Source organism: Chelonoidis abingdonii, chromosome 19 (genome assembly GCF_003597395.2).
Source record: "Chelonoidis abingdonii isolate Lonesome George chromosome 19, CheloAbing_2.0, whole genome shotgun sequence".
Lineage (NCBI taxonomy): Eukaryota > Metazoa > Chordata > Testudines > Testudinidae > Chelonoidis > Chelonoidis abingdonii.
The window spans coordinates 37028870-37045401 of NC_133787.1; the positions used below are offsets into that span (position 1 = coordinate 37028870).

General features: G+C 46.7%; 1 protein-coding gene across 7 annotated transcripts in view; it reads right to left on the minus strand.

The window, feature by feature from the left end:
- Positions 1-169: 169 nt before the first annotated feature.
- KIAA0513 (KIAA0513 ortholog) overlaps positions 170-16532 on the minus strand; it is a 68674-nt gene continuing 52311 nt past the window's right edge. For 5 of the 7 annotated variants that reach the window (XM_032793764.2, XM_075073637.1, XM_032793763.2 and 2 more), the window contains exons 10-13: positions 11808-11837; positions 7507-7587; positions 6412-6506; positions 170-5591 (exon numbers count right to left, since the gene is read on the minus strand). In XM_032793764.2, the coding sequence (XP_032649655.1) occupies positions 5542-5591; positions 6412-6506; positions 7507-7587; positions 11808-11837 (256 nt within the window). In that variant the 3' untranslated portion in view covers positions 170-5541. The remainder of the gene's footprint in view (positions 5592-6411; positions 6507-7506; positions 7588-11807; positions 11838-16532) is intronic. The other 2 variants (XM_032793766.2, XM_032793769.2) reach the window with 1 other exon arrangement.

Consider the following 16532-nt stretch of genomic DNA (forward strand, 5'->3'; position numbering starts at 1 on the left):
CAGTCTTCAGGCTTAAAATATTCTCAAACAAAATCCTTAAACCAAGATCTCTTGGGAAATCAAGTCACATAATCCCAGTACAACACATCAATTGTCTAACAATCACCCTCTGCACACGATATGGTAATAAGTGTTAAATACAGTGTTAAAGTCAAACTCAGACCAAATATATATATATATATATATTTATACAGAGAGTAAAATACAGCATTTGGAACCCCAATGGAAGCAAACATTCTGTAACGTGGGGCAATACATTTAAACATTTTCTTGGCATTTGCGTTGTTTTTTTTAATTTTTATATTTTTTAGAAAAAATACATGTGCAAATAACATGTTTTCACTGCTAAACTTTTCTAGTGTTGGAAGAAAACAGCAGAATTCAGGGAAGAAAAAATGAGAGATTGAGATCAGACATACTGTACGCCACACTTTGAGGATCATCGGCTACCAGCCAAGAGTGGAGAGTTCACTGCTGCATCTGCCCCTATGTCCATCAACCCACCAAGAAGCAGAATAAAATTCTAAGTGCAGGCTACATTCCTAGAGCAGCAATTTCTCCCCAAACTATACAATTCTAGGCTAATACATCCCATACCAGCAATCCTCAGGAAAGTGACAACCACTGAATTTTAGTTAGGTGATGCAACATTCAGATTCATCCCCCCTTTGGGAATCAGGATGGAACAGAGTGCGTGCTCCCAGTTCTCCTTGGCCTGGCTTTCCCCCAAGTTCAGTACCACATTTGCACAATTACAGATAAGCACGTCCCACAGGAGTCCGCCTGGGGGTTAGGTACCAAAAGTAATGTGTACAATTGAGATGCTCGGCAATTCTGCACACTTCAGAGCGAAGGGCTCAACCCTCATGTATTTGCATAGATCGGAACCCTTCTCATTCCACCTTGCAATCATTCCTTGTGTGTCTTGTGAGATCTCAACGGGGAAACCCGGCCAATGTGTCAAATTCTCCCAGGCTGAGTGCTGTCTTGGGGTGCTGGTCATCTCGGCTGGGGGTTACTTTTCCTGACAGGCTAGTGAAGACGAGGGCCTTCATCACTTCTACTGCATCTCCAAGGTGAAATCTAAAACAAGCCTCCACAGTTTGAACAGCACAAACCTGAAACTGACTTTGCCAAAGCGCTTTCTCCGTGCGGCACAGAGGGGATTTTAGACTGGGTCTCACCACTGCGCCCCCCCCAATCACTGTATTTACTCTGGCTCTGAAACGCAAGGCTCAGCCTATACCAGAGACACTGACACACACCAAAGTCAACGCATTTCTACTTGGATCTGGAGGGTGGCGCTGGGGCGCTTGGGGAAGGAAAAGCTAGGTAGCAAAGCTCGTTTCTGAAGCCTTAAGGCTGCCACAGTTTTTTTAAACAGATGCTGCAGCTCCCAAGGCTGGTAATTACAGGGAGGGTTTGACTCAGCAGCTCCTTGCTACAGAGATGAATCTCGTGACATTAAAATCCTCACTGCGCCAACATGACTTTGCATGGTGCTGAGGGACAGGAGGTTACCCCCGAAGACACAGCTTAGAAGAAGAAAAGGGGTAAAGTTAATAAACCAGAACTGATGGGAAAGGTCATGGGGGCAGGGGGCCCTGAGTCAGCCTAGTGCTTACATACCTGTGTGTGTGCAACTTGAATCATGTGATGTCAGTAGGTCTAGTCACATGCTTAAAGTTTTGCATATGGCTTGAGTGCTTCGCTGGCCCTGGCTAGTGGAGTCAAGATCTTCCTCCAATCCAGCTGGCTGCTCGGCAGACAGTGGTCTCCTAACTTAACTTCTGCGGGGAACCTAGCTTCTCTCCCAGCAGAGCACTCTGGAGACCCTGAGCAGGGTGCGTGTCTCTGTGGCTGCTCCTAATCCAACAGCAAACAAGGAGCTGACCTCTGCGTCCATATGCTGGACAGGCCCAGGAGAGAAGATACAGCCCTATGAGTCAGGCTGGCCACCTGTCATGGATGGCCACTGGATCCCAGATATCTGCCTCTTTTCCAAGTGGGGATAAGGACCCTGAAAGGCTGGCACAACTCCCCTCATACTCCCTCCGTGGGTGTCTCGGGGGCAGAGGGGGGAGAGGTTATTGGGAAGCATCCGCCATCTGTCAAGCTTTCTGGGAGCCTGAGTGCCTCAGCTCTCCCACATTCCACAGGGGAGGGGAGCCCTGGGTGCCTCGCAAGACAGCAGTGACCAGAGCATTCCCTGGAGGTGTACTTGGCACAAAGCAGCCCTGACCTGAAAGGGTTGAGGCAGGGGATTGTGACAGTGAGAGACACTTGGCAACTGGGCTGTTTGCTAGATAGCATGGGAAAGAGAGGCAACTCTGGGAGATGTGGGGAACACAGAGGGCTTTACTGCCTTGTGCTACTCAGCTGTTCCCACTTAATAATATTGAAAAAAAAACAAACAAACCCTAAAGCACATTCTCCTTAGACTGCTCTGGGATCTCTCCCATTTGCACTTAGTCCTGGCTTCTGCCTTCTAACCCAGGACCAAAGCAAGGACTTTTCCTATTAACACATGTTGAACAAGTCTTAGCAGTAATTGACGACAACATGGACACATCAAAACCAGCATGGATCAGCACAAGCAGATCTACTGCATTTGCAATCTGCAGGAAAAGGATCATCCGCCCCAGAGCTCATGAACACCACAATATTTGGTTGCATACCCAACACCAAATGCTGCTGCTTCCGACACTCCAAGGAGATTTTAGCACTTTTACAAACAACTACGTAGGACATTTCTTCATTTCCTGAGCATCAGTCTACGGTTACTGGCTTGCTTCGGGGGCTAGGAAGAATCACACAGCACTTCAGAATCTCAACGTGACTGGGAATATTCGCAGAGAGGTTACTCACGATTTTAAATACCATTCTATAGATTTAGGAAGTTACACAGCAGGGCCAACAAGTCAAGAGGCTGCATTAAAACAAACCTGCAACACTATGAATCTTACAAGACGTAACCGAGAGCAGAGCAGCCCCGGACAAACATCCCTTGAAACGCAAGCTCACGTAAACACAGAGTTCAGCGATGGTAATACTTTTGGAGACAAAGCATTGAACACAGTAAAATGGTCACCTGAACATCACACAGCACAAGAAGCATTTCATTTTCTGAACTAGACAACTGCATGATTTCTATTGTAAATTAGCATGTGCTAGGCTGTAAATCCTTGTTTGACAGCCACCGAGCACGTGAAGAGGCTCAAAGCTTGCCTGCCTTTTGCATGTCTCTGTGCGCCATAGCCTTTACCGTGGTCTTCCGACACGCCTTATGTTCCCACGGGAGAAGCAATCCCATTTCCCTTGCATAAGGCTTTTCTAGAAGAAATTCCAGCACTGATCTCTGAGGTCCCTGAGTTTTGCTACAAAGTTCCCATTTTTATCTAGTCATCTGCTCCTACCAAAAAAAAAAAAAGTTTATATAGTAAAGCCTACGGCCTCTTTTAAAGTCACTGGCATTATACCTGGATAATCCTAATCACTCCACCCTTTCTAAACACTTGACACCCAAGATTCACTGACGCACGCTGCATGCCACACTGGTAACAAGGGACCCAGAAAGAAATGAAAGTCTGTGTACTCTGCTGTACTGATTACAATATATCCAGGAGGCTGGAGTCACTCAAGGTCAGGAATAAAATGAGTATTTACAAAAGGCCATTTCAAGATGGCTCATGAAGCTGATTGGTATAGGAGGGGTCAGGAAGGAGAACGGAGGATGATTAAATTTGTGGGAAAATAATAAGATTAATATTCCGTTTCCACTTGGAACAAGAACAGCACGATCTGTAGCCTGGCACGGAGAAAGCCCAGAGGCTGAGTGACTCACTAGCACCCCGGAGGCGTGCAGGTTGCCCCTGCACTGGAAGTACAAACAGACACGCATCAGTTTGGTCTGGTACATCTGAAAAACTGGTGGCTGGAAGCGGTGGTTAACAGGGAAAATTAACCTGGGTTTATTATGTATTGGGGCAAGTCACAAGGACACGCCATGCTTCAATCATTTTTGGGGTGCCTCCTGCCCCAGAGTTCCTCCCCACCTGGGGGCCAGACTCTCATCCCATATAGTTCCACGTCCAAGCCTTGAACTCCACTCCATTGCTCCACCGAGCGAACTGAAATGGGGTGAAACTCTCATGGAGTGGGCAGCTGCCTCTGCCGACCATCTCCCGGGGGGAAGGCACCACCTGAGAATTTTCAGAGCAATTTAGAATCTGCAAGAGAAAATGCAGAAGGGAGAAGAAGGTCGTCCTGCTACTGCTTTACCATCTCTACCAACAGAACCCAAGCAAAGCAACCCCTCTCCTCCTCTCTCTCCAGCTGACGGCTGTGGACCACTACAGATTCCCCCCAATAGGGCTGCCACCAGTCTATCACGTGTACTAAGGAAGTTCCTTTATTTGCCCTCACACTGAGATGTACAAACTTCACCCGCTTTCCCTTGAAGCTAATACAATCATGTTCTCAAAGGGTCACCGTGGAAGAATCTTCATATTGAAGGTGGGGGCTGGTTAGCCAGTTACTATGTTTCTCTGACTGCAGCAGAAAGATCTGCATGAGTTCCTCTATGCCTGCCTATCGCCCAGACCAAGAGCGACGTTTTCAGATAAATAATGAAATGCATTTTGACACAAAAATCAGACTACCTGCAGCTCCACGAACAGTCTCCTACCCCTTCCCAGAGCGGTCCCATCTGTCCAGATTTTGTCATTAAAGAATTCTCTCCCTCTCTAGCCCCAATAATGGAAGTAATCAACGTTTCCATTCTGTGCAAACTGCAAGGGCACCAGCCCACCTGACTGCAGAACAGCAGGTCAAACCAGATGATGGGACAGATCGCTCTGATCTCAAACCTGGTTCTTATCGCAGCAGCTGCTAATCTGTCAAGAGCAAAACGCAGGGTGCAGCTGTCGTGGATAAGCTTTCAATGCACGATGCACTACAAGGAGGGTACAGCTCTTGATCTCTGAGCTGCGGGGCTTAGAGTCCTGTTTTCACCTGGATTAGCCGCTGGCTACCAACCTTCTAAAGTAACAAGCACCTAGTGCTACCATTTAAATCCCACCCTTTACATCCAACCCCCCACCCTGCCTACAGTATCTCTTGACCTCATCAGCTGTTGGCTACTGAAGCAGTCACATCAGGAAACAAAGTTTTCAGCAGCATGGCCAGTGCAAGGCACCTCCTTGGTGCCTGGGATACACCAATCCTGCCCCTCCCCCGAGCCCACATAAACACACAGAGATCTTGAGCAGTTACTCCATTTTACAGACAAAAACACCTCTTGGAATATTCGACTCGGATAATGTGACGGGGCTCAGGGATGAAGGAGCATCTGAAAAGGGTTGGTTTTGTTTGAGCTCCTATTTCTATGGGCTGCACGTCACAGCTCTAAGGTTTGCTGACAATCATGCAGGTTTATTGCGGTGGTTTTACATAGCCCATCTTCAGCTGTGGGTGGTCTCGAAGGAGGAGTCCTCCCACTCCGCACCGCCTCTCTCCAAACGCTGGACACAGGCCAGACAGCTATTCGGCAGCCATTTGCTCAATGTGATCACTAAGCAGCTTGTTTTGCTCTGCAATGCAAAGAGAAAATTAGATTGTGAGGCCACGGTTTATCATTCCGAAAAGATGAAAGGAGAGGGATGGTGGTACCCTGTCCTAAGGGTTCTGGGGGCTTTTTAAATAAATCAAGGCAATGACACAACTACCAAGGTACCAGCAGTTTTGTTTTTTTATTTTGTTTAGAAACTACTGGATGGCGAGTTTCCCCACGTGAATCTTGAACTGTAAACAAACCAACGATACACACGGCTAGATTGGGAGCTGGTGTGAAGTGGCATCTCTCCACTGTAATCGCCCTGAGCTACATTAACTGACCTCTGCTGGGGCATCTAAGCCCATTGAAATCAATGACACGGGTGCCCATTTGCACCAGCTGTGGATCTGGCCCTATTTACTCCTATGAAGCTGCAGCAGTTCACACCAGCAGGAAATCTGGGACCATTAACTTCACTGGCACTTTAGCAATTGACCCCATCTGGGGGTCTGGCCCCACTGACTCCGAATCTGATCCATCCTCTACGTTAAGAAACATGCCAAGCATTTCAGACAGTGTCAGTGAGAATACAGTGAAATATTCTGATCTTGCCATAGATTAGGAGCCAGTGCTCTTTGCCCAGGATACCCACAGTATTTGACAAATACGCCATCTCTTCCACCATTGCAACTGGATTCTCCTGGCATGCACCTGTCGCTGGGAATGGAAGCCATCTTGGAAATCAATTACTTCCCCACCTCCTCCCCACCAGCCACGTCCCCCCTTCCCCCCCCCCCCGGCAAGGCGGTTGCTGGGCTCCCAGCACACTAGCCCTCCGCCTCCCGCGCCTGCCCTACCTTCATCCAGGTTACCGATCACGGCCTGCTTCTTCAGGAAGTCGTTGCAGAGCTTCTTGCTCAGGCCAAACGCCAACATGTTGTGAGTGAAGGTGCTGTGGAAGAGGAGACACACATGGCACGAGCACTGCCAAGAGTCACCACGGAGCCCCCGGCCCTCCTCTCACACAAAACCCAGGCTGGACTGCACCCCTCCCTCCTCCCACTTCACTAACTAGCCCGTAGGGCCGGGCCTAACCGCAGAGCTGGGCTCTGGGACGCCCTAAAAGGCGGTGGTGTTGGGATCGGGCCTCCCTTACAGTCTGGGGGTTGGAACAGGCGTCGGGGGTGTGTGTGTTGGGCATACCCCGCCCGTCCTGTATCGCTCCACGGGGCAGGAGTCCTGGTCTGGAACAGGTGAAGCCCCCTGCTCTAGAGTTTAGCGTACACCCTCTAATGGCTGCAAAGAGCCTCTCACCTTCCCCACCAATCTGGGGATGTCTGTTGAACTCCCCCTTCCCCTCACCCACTGCAGCCATCAAGGTAACCCCATTTCAGCCCCCATCTGACAAGAGTGACAAGGGCAAAGGGGAAGGGGCTTCCAATCCCAGTCCGAGCCATGGCGAGGGGAACTTAGTGGATTTCTTCCTATCAAGGCGGGAGAATCCTTGTGTTTGCTCTTAGGAGGGGATAGGCATGAGGAAGAGGGGCTGGAAAACCCTGGACACTAGGATGCTGGTTCTGAGAATCTTTATATAGTTTTAAAAAACCACTAGTGTTTTCCAATACAGTCTCAATGCAGGACTGACAGCCTTTCCGTGACAGCATTCGGCTCCACCACCGAATCTGTTTAATCAAGGAAGGAAACGCCAACGGCCCAACAACCCCTTCCCTTTGGCGTCAGTCTGTTCATCCCCTCAGACAGACAATTCCTGTTCTTTATCATCAGAGAGAGACCCGAGCCAAAGCCCTAAATCTGAATGCTTGGGCCCCGCTCCAAGCTTCGCAGCTCTGTCCTCATCTCTTTTTATTGAGATTTTGTCCATGACGACAATGGACAGGCTCCTTCTGGCCACCCAGAGGCAGGTGTTATCAGTCAATTAGCGTGTGCCTTACCCAAGCTGCCCAAAAGTGATGTTCTCGTTAAACCGTAGGCTGTCGTCACGCTCCTCCTGGGTCATGTGACACCACTTCTCCCTGCAACCACAGAAACAGATCTTGTAGCAGGAAGTCCCCATGCAGCCTCCCCTCCCTACCCTCACATCCATCCAAACCCTGCTGGCTGCCGAGACCCAGCAGCAGGCTTGTAGGAACTGTGGAGCTGATGAATAATGTATCAAGGCAGCCTGGAGGAGATCACAGGTGCAGAACACCTGCCTCCGTGCCCTGCTCTCTCTCTTCTAGGCAAACGGCTGAGCCCTCCCTAGGCTGGAGTTGGCAGACACTGCAGGTGTTTACTGCAGTTGTGAGGGAAAATCTGCAGTGCCTTGCTTTCTTGTTCATGAAAATGAGTTCCTATGGCGATGACAAAAAAGTGAGCTTGAGAGCAGGGACATATCAGCATGTGCCTTCCACACGCAGCTCTGAAATCTGTCTTTAATGCCACTGTTACTGGGGGTGGATGTTGGGGGTTCACCGTGTGGGAGCAGCAGTCCCTGAAAGCAGTAGCATGAAGGTAAAGTATTCACCCATGTCTCAGGCCCAGTCTACATACCAATGGGCGCTAGTTTAACTGAAGGGGATAGGGGGGCTTAATGGATTTATTTAAATGGGTGTAACATCTGTGTTTAGGCCCGGTTGGCTTCTACAAATTAGATCCACCCAGCTATGTCGCTCAGGGATGTGAAAAATTTCACGCCCTGTGCATCAAAACTAGTTCGCCTTAACCCCTACTGCTGACGTAGCTGGGTCGATGTAGCTACCCATCTCTTGTGGACAGGAAAAACCCATTTTGCGGACGTAGGAAGTGTCTACACCCTAGCGGCACAGCTCCAGTGCCATGGCTGTGCCTCTGTGGCTTAGACCAGGCCTCAGTCAAGGTTCACCCCACCCCCAAAAAAATAAGATGCAGAGAGATCTGGACTCCTGGATAACAAAAAAAAAAACAAGGGAAAAGGCATCAGTTATGCCTCCTTTTCCATGAGCTGCAGTCACACAACTCAGGCAACTACCTTAATTACTATGCTGCGCTCCAGATAAGGCTGCATGGCACGTCACACTGGGCCATTGTGAGCGAGGTCCGACAGGCTTCGCGGGCTGGCAATCATCAAATAGAAGGGAGCTGACGAATCAATGGAGTTTGATTCGAGGAAGTTTGAAATGGGACACAACAGTCCTCCCCGCGAGGATTACTGAGGGCTCAGTATGCAGTGCTGGCCATGTAGCCTGCATTCTCTGAGGAATATTTTGAGCTAGATGATACGGTCTCAACTTGCCTCCGGAGGTCTAGCAAGGTCAATGAAGTTCATTGCCACTTTCAAAATAGTAAACCTTGAAAACAGGATCTAGGTTTGTTGAATTCCCATTTGGGGGAACTGACAAAGCCTTGAAATAATTAATACTTTGAAGTGCAAGCACCATGGCAGATGATACCCAACAGCACTGGCGGATGAGCACCTTTTGGACTATATTTTGAGCTCTTTACCCAACAAATCCGCATCCACTCCCTCCGCTCATTAGTGGGGAGCGCTGAGATAAAACCGAGCGGATTGCCAGACGCAATCACCTAGAATACACACAGCATTTGTGTTCTTGCCGAGCATTTCATTGTCAGTGAACATTACATTATTCCCAGGAGATAGATGCAAATACATCGAGACATGTTTGACCATGAAACTGAATCAGCCTGTTGTATTTTGGTCATAGCCAGCACCTTTTTTGTACACTCCCTCTCACATATTGCCCATGACAGGTTACTGTGTGCATTCAAAACTAAAACAGGAGGAGATTGCGGGGCGTCCCATACAGATGTTTTACTAGGGGGTCTTTCACAAAGCCACTACCATGCCAGGACACAAGTCAGTCATTCTAAGTATGCTTATTACACTCATTTAATACACGCACATGGGGAAGACAGCCCTCTACTGAACAGAAATCCGATGGGGGGTTATGTACAAGGTTCAGAAGAGGATAAAGAAAAGGGAAGGAAAAAGGAACAGAAAGAAGAAATAACAGAGGAATGGCAAAAGGAGAATAAAAGGAACAGCACACAAACTTCCACTGCATGTTTAACTCGCCTGCACCCTACCTGGCGTTGGAGGTGCTGCTTCAACTGGAAATAGATGTGGCACTAGGGTGTCTTTTCAGCAAATTCCATAGTGTAACCCTAACTAGAACAAGTGTCAATTCCTGCTGGGACTGGTGACTAGCCATAGTTATCTCAGACTGCTTCCATGCAGGGCCCAATCCAGCAAGCCCTTCCTCATGTGTTCAGTTCTTGTTAGACAGCTTTGCAAGATTGGGCCTAGAAACTGCAAGGGATTTAGCTGCTTCAGTGGAGTTTGTGGGGTCAAATTCTGTGCTATACTAGAAAGTTTAGGCGTATGTTTAAAAACACAAAGTCTGTCAGGATCAGGTTCACTATAGCAACCAGTATAAGCACTAAATCTGAAGGCTGCCAAGGCAGAGAAAGAAAATCAGCAAGGTGCTTTGAATGCTGGAAGCAAAACTATACAGATCTCACTGTCCCAGTTATAGAGGAAGCATATTTAGGTTTTTCTGCCCTCTTTGTATATTCTTGTCCAGAGAAAACAAGAGCAAAGTGACCAAGGGAGATTTATGATGCTTCTAGGTGTGTTATTCAGGGAGGGACGGATAGCTCAGTGGTTTGAGCACTGGCCTGCTAAACCCAGGGTTGTGAGTTCAATCCTTGAGGGGGCCAGTTGGGGATTGGTTCTGCTTTGAGCAGGGACTAGATGATTTCCTGAGGTCCCTTCCAACCCTAATGATCTATGATTCTATTCAGAAATCGTGTTTGCAAAGGAAAAAAAAGTATATGTCTCTTTCTTAAATACCTGGATTTTTATATTGGCACAAAAAGCTACTGTAGAGATTGGTTTGTTTCTTCACTTAATCCCTATTAGAGGGCATGTGGATTAAAACTTCGACTATTATTTACAATGTACTAAGGAAAGGATATTTCTGCAAAATGACTTTCTAAAATTCTAGCTCCTCAGCAGGGCAAGGCACCAGCAAGCTCAGGATGTTAGACTACAAAGAACTCCAGGTTTGAGCAGGTGCACGTCCAATTCTGGTCAGCAGTGTGATTTGTGATGCACGAGGGTTGACATTCATCCCCCGCTGCATGCAGAGGAGAGGTACAAGACCTTGCATAAATTAAATCCCATTTAGTCTAGGCCCCATGCATGGATAAATTTCACACCAGGCAACTAATCTGAGCAGTGCTCTGCTTACACAAATTGAGTCGATTTCCTTCCCCTAACAGACATTGCTGCGCTTTCAAGAATTTATCTGTGAGCTCCAAACAGTCTTTTTTTCAGGGAGGCTTTTTTTTTTTGTCGTCACTTAAAATGAATTATTCCAGGATCAGACATCAAGAGCTAAACAATTTTTTTTAAATCAAAGAATCTTTCCCCAGCCCCAAATTCCAGTCTGTTCTCGACTCTGATCCCCAGTACATCATTTCCTGAACTTGTAAAGCTCAAGAACATAAGTCTCAATGCAACTTGCTAGCTTCCCCCCATGGGCACTTTTTTTTTTTTTTTTAAAGACATAAGCCACGATTTAAAGACAAATAAATAAATAAAAAGGCACGATTTCAAACCAGCAAAACATCTTCACAACCTCAAAGCAACATCAGCGTTGGAAACGCACTAAGGCAGGGGATTGAATATACCTTGATTCAGCACCGCCCAGGCGTCAGGAACTGAACACGAGAAAAGCAATGCTCACCAGACCACACCATTTGACAGAGTCAGTAGCAAAGGAAAAAATAAAATAAGGAAGAGAGGATAGAATGACATTCCCCCCATATGCCAGGAGACTCAGTTTGTGTCCAAAAACTGCCCATGAAACTGGAGCCTCCCCCAGCTGCCAGTGTGTGAAGTGGCAGAAGAGAATAGAAGTACAAACCATCAACTGCTCTATTCACCACGGAGCTAGTTCATTACCGAGAGACCTCAATGCAGCGGCCTGTGATTACGTTTTGTTTTAAAATCCAGCAGATCTCAGGATTACCGATATAATTGCTTCCAGATTTCTTCTAGTCTCACTGATAGCACTGTCCCTATTTCCTGCAGGTGGAGCCAGATTTGAATTTGTGCCCATTTCTCATTTGAGCAGGTGGCATTTCTGAGCCCAACCTGCATCCGAGACATTTTACCATGGTGGCAAGGTTTGGACCTGAAGTGAGTCAATGCAACTGTAAAAATGCAACAAAGTAATGCGGACAGACACACCTTTTTTCCTCTTCCTCTCCAGCGTTCCCTCTGGAGTGGCAGCAGAAACAGGGTCAACAAAGGTTACATGTTAAAGATCATGCAAGATATATGAATGGAGAAAAAGAGAAGAACAGATGAAAGAAAGAAAGTCATTATAGGCAGAGAGAAGAAAAAAAGGATTTTTGTTATTTTTCTTTCCCTCTTGCAGGAAAATCGCCTTCCCAGTGATCTCAACTCTTCTCCTGTTCTTCCAAAGAAATTACCAAGTATGAAACCAAACATTTCTACTACACACCCCCAGCCACCAGGGAAGGACTTTAGGCATTTGTTGCTTTATGGATTTTCCTCCCTCAGAGGGCTGCGAAGTGAGAGATACAAACCCAGCTCAGTGAGGAAAAACATTCACAAAAGCAGACCATCTCCTGGAGGCCTTTAAGAAAAGGAAGGACAGGGGAAGGGGTCTCACTGTAGGGACCTAGTGCACCTTTCTAGCCAGGTCAGAGGGGGTCAGTGACTGCGGGGCACACTCAATGATCTCCCATCTCCAAGACTGCGTCTCAGGAGCAGGTGAACAGTTCAATGGGAAGCTCCCATCTATAAAGCAGGGTTGGAGTCGAACACCAAAAGGAACCAGTCTCTGGACAGAAGAGGAGTTTCCCTTCCCCTTTAATCTCTCAGGGCCAAACGCCAAGGCCCTTAACTCAGACAAACTCCCATCAGCTTCAACAAGAGTCTGCCGCACGGTACGTCTACACTTGGAGCTGGAGGCGTGATTCCCAGCTCGAGGAGACATACTCATGCTACCCGGATGAGGGAAGCTGCAGCGGCACGAGCTGCAGGATGAGCCAGCCAGCTTGAGTATGTACTCAGGGTCTCTGACGGGCACGTACTTGCGGTGGTTAACCCGTCCCGCTGCTCACACTGCCATGGCTACCTTCTATTTTTAGCATGGTAGCTTGGTGAGAGCTAGCGTGTGTATCTCCTCAAGGTGAGAATTGCAACCCCAGCCCTCAGTCAGGGCTTCAGTGTAGACCAAACCCTAGTGAGTAACCAGGAGACCAGAACCCATTCTAAACCAATGCTGAGAAAATGAACCACATCAGGACAGCGGCTTTTCTTTGCTGAGCCAAATCCTAACCGAGGCACTGAAACTGTCACTACCAAGGAATGCAATGGACTAGTTTAAACCCCTTTTCATGCTATGCACTGGAGACCATACAAGGAGCTATACAATGTGGTCAGAGACTCGGTCTGAGCACTGGACTGGGAGCCAAGAGCTTGCAGGTTCTAACCCCCGTCATCGACACACACTTCCCTCCACCTCAGTCTCCCCATCTGTACCACGGGGATGAGAATGCTTGCCTGCCTCCCAGGGAGCTGCAAAGATGAATGTTTGTAAAATGCTTTGAGAACGAAGAGCCCAAGGTGTTATAAAATGAACCTTGTGGTGCCTACAGAAATGCAGCTGCGACCTTTAAAGCACAGAGATCTTTAGAAATAGACCCCCACACCACAGGCCAGGCCAGAAAGGCTGTAAATCCAGAAGGGGTTTTACATCTGCATGTGACTTTTGCATGAAGCCCCTCTGTAGCTCTGGGGAAAAAGGACAGAAGGCCAGCTTTGATTGCTCAGATTCAATACTCCATCACCATTACATGAAAGGAAGCTGCAGCATCAGTGTCACAATCCCCTTTGCAATCCATTGCACATTGAGATGCTGGAGGCATTCAGTCCCATAGGAGAAACCCTTAAATAGGTACTTGCTTCTGCATTAATGATCACAGCTGGAAGACACTGCAGGTTCCTAGAACTGCTATTCAGATGGTATCAATCACTGGTTGCTATGACAAGAAGCTGCTGGTGAATCTCTTCTTGTGCCGTTTGCAGGTATGAACCTATTTTCATCTCATTCCTCTCTATGAAGCAGTGAGTGCCATGTCTGCATGCCACTTTACCTTGCACCCACATGGAGTAGGCAGAGCTGGAACCAAGCCTGTCGCTTCGTCCCCTAATTTCTAACTTTAAAGGACTTGCAGTGGTTTTATTTTATTTGCAGAGACTGTGCCATCCCTGTCTGAAGGGCTGCAATCAGCAGATCTGGCTGTCTCAGAGCTCTGCCAGGACCAAGGTGTCTCAGCAGTTTGCATGATAAATTTTGGAAACTGCCCATGTGCAATGTGATCCTGGAAACTACTTGTTTTTGCAAGGTGTTTATCAGCCAACTGCACATCTGCAGCATGTTCACGGTCAGCTACAGAAGTGCCTGGATAGAGAATGGGAGCTAATTTAGGAACACACAATATTCTTTTCCAAGACAAGAAACTCACATGCAGTGCTCAGACTGCTGCATGTCTACAGAGTTCACTTGTTGGGGGGAGCGGGGGTTTGGATATAAAATGGATTCTTTTCTTTTCGAAAAGAAGAAAACCCAGCTTGTCGGCTTTTATATTTTAACTATATTCACTGATTCATAGATTTTAAGGCCAGACAGGACCACCCGATCTGTTCTTATTGCAGACTATTTAATTTCACCCAGTTACACTGACGTTCAGCCAAACTTGCATTCTACTCTCTGGAAAGATATCCACTTTCACTGGAAGACACCCAGAGATGCAGTAATCGTCACTTCCCTTGGTAGTTTGTTCCCATGATAAATCGCCCTCACTGTTAAAAATTTGTGCCTAATTTCCATTTTGAATTTGTCAGGCTGCAGCGTCCAACCATTAGGCCTTTCTCTACTGGATTAAAGAGCCCTTTGGCACCTAGGCAGGCATTTATACACTGTAATCAAGTCATCTCTCAATCTTCTTTATGATCAGCTAGACAGACTGATCTCCAAGTCTCTTACTGCAAGGCATTTTCTTCAGACATTGATTCTTTTTTGATACTAGTTTCTGCACCGTCTCCAATATCCTTTTTAAAATACAATCATAATTGTTTGCAGCATTGCAGTATCGATCTCATCAGTGCCAGATACAGAGATAAAAATCACATCCCCACAGCTACTCTCTACTCCCGTTTATACACTCATGGATAGCAGCAGCCCTTTTTGCGAGAGCACTTGGAACTCACGTTCAGTTGCTTAGCCACTCTGACTCAGAAATACCCTTCTGAGTCACTGCTTTCCGGGATACATTTCCTAGACTTTGCATTTGGCTGTATTAACACATATTTTGTTTGAATCGGCCAGGTTTACTGACTGATCCAGCTCTCTCTGTGTTACTGCCCTCTCCTCATCCGTATTGATCACTCTGCCAATCCTTCTGTCATCTGCAAATTTTACCAACAGTGATTTGATATTTACTGCTAGATCAGTGATAAAAATATTGAATAGTGTCAAGCCTAGTACCGCTGCCTGAGGAACCCCACTAGAAACACACCTCTATAATTCCTCACTGACAGCTGGTTTATGAGATCTGTCAGGCAGTTCTTAATCTATTTAATATGCGCTCCATTGATATTGCATAGTGCTAATTTATTAATCAGAATATCATGTAGTACTCCATCAAACGCCTTACAAAAGCCTAAATGTGTTATTAGCTATGCGGTTATCTTTATTAACCAAACTTGTAATCTCATCAAATAATGAAATCAGGTTTGTTTGACAAGATCTATTTCCCATGAAATCATGCTGACTGGCACTAATTATATTCTTATCTTTTAATTCAATTCCATATCAACTTTTACATTATTTTGTTTGGGACTGATACCAGGGTTATTGGCCTGACCTGGATCTTAATGCTTGCCCTTTTTGAATACTGACACAACATTAGCATTCTCTCCATCTTTTGGAATTTCCCTGATATTACAGTGTTTATTAAAAATCTAACATCATCAACAGGCCAGAAATCTCCTCAGCCAATTCTTTTAGGACTCTTGGGTGAAGTTATCTGGACCTGCTCATTGAAATATGTTTATGCCTAGTAGATGATGTTTAGCATCCTCCTCAGTCACTAATGGAGCGGAAATAACTTTATCCTGCTGTCTGTCTGATTTGGGAATTTTCTTTTGATTACTGTCATCTGCCCAGGACTTATCTTGAAGTTTTCAGTGACAAAACTACTGCTCATAACTATAACCATGGGTTATGTTTCCAGCATACCAAAGCTGCTTATGTCAGACACCACATTCACCAGGGGAATCTCAGCCCTCAGGAGACGTGTGTAACACCAGAAGCTTCCTTACAGCAAAGTTTTGGTAGCAGAGTTTAGCACAGCATTTGCGGAGCAGTGAGAATGAAGAGCTGGGTCTCCCAAATGGTGACTAAATTAATTCCAATAGGGGGATGATCTCTCTACTGGGGGCTAATTAACAAGGACTGCTAAGAAGTGACCGCTTTTAAAAAAAAACAACTATGGGGACAAATTAGGATGACCAAGCACAGCAGAGAAGAGTTTCCAAGGAGATTTAGATTCAATCCATTACCTCTGGATTCCTGTCTACAAACAGGAATGAGTGTCAAATGCATCTCTGGTGCAGGTGTGATGTATTCCCATCAAGAACCGCACTTGCACATTTCAAGGCTCAGTTTTGTCTTGAGCACTTGAAAAAGGGCCTTCACCCTTGTCATAAAGCATAAGTCCCAATTCTGAACCTTAGCGTCCAAAATGTGGGTGCCTGCATGAACCTTCCAAGCTTAATTACCAGCTTGGATCTGATAGCGCTGCCACCAGCCAGAAATTCCAGTGTCTGACTCACTCTGGTCTCCCCAAAACCTTCCCCTGGGGACCCCAAGACTCAGAT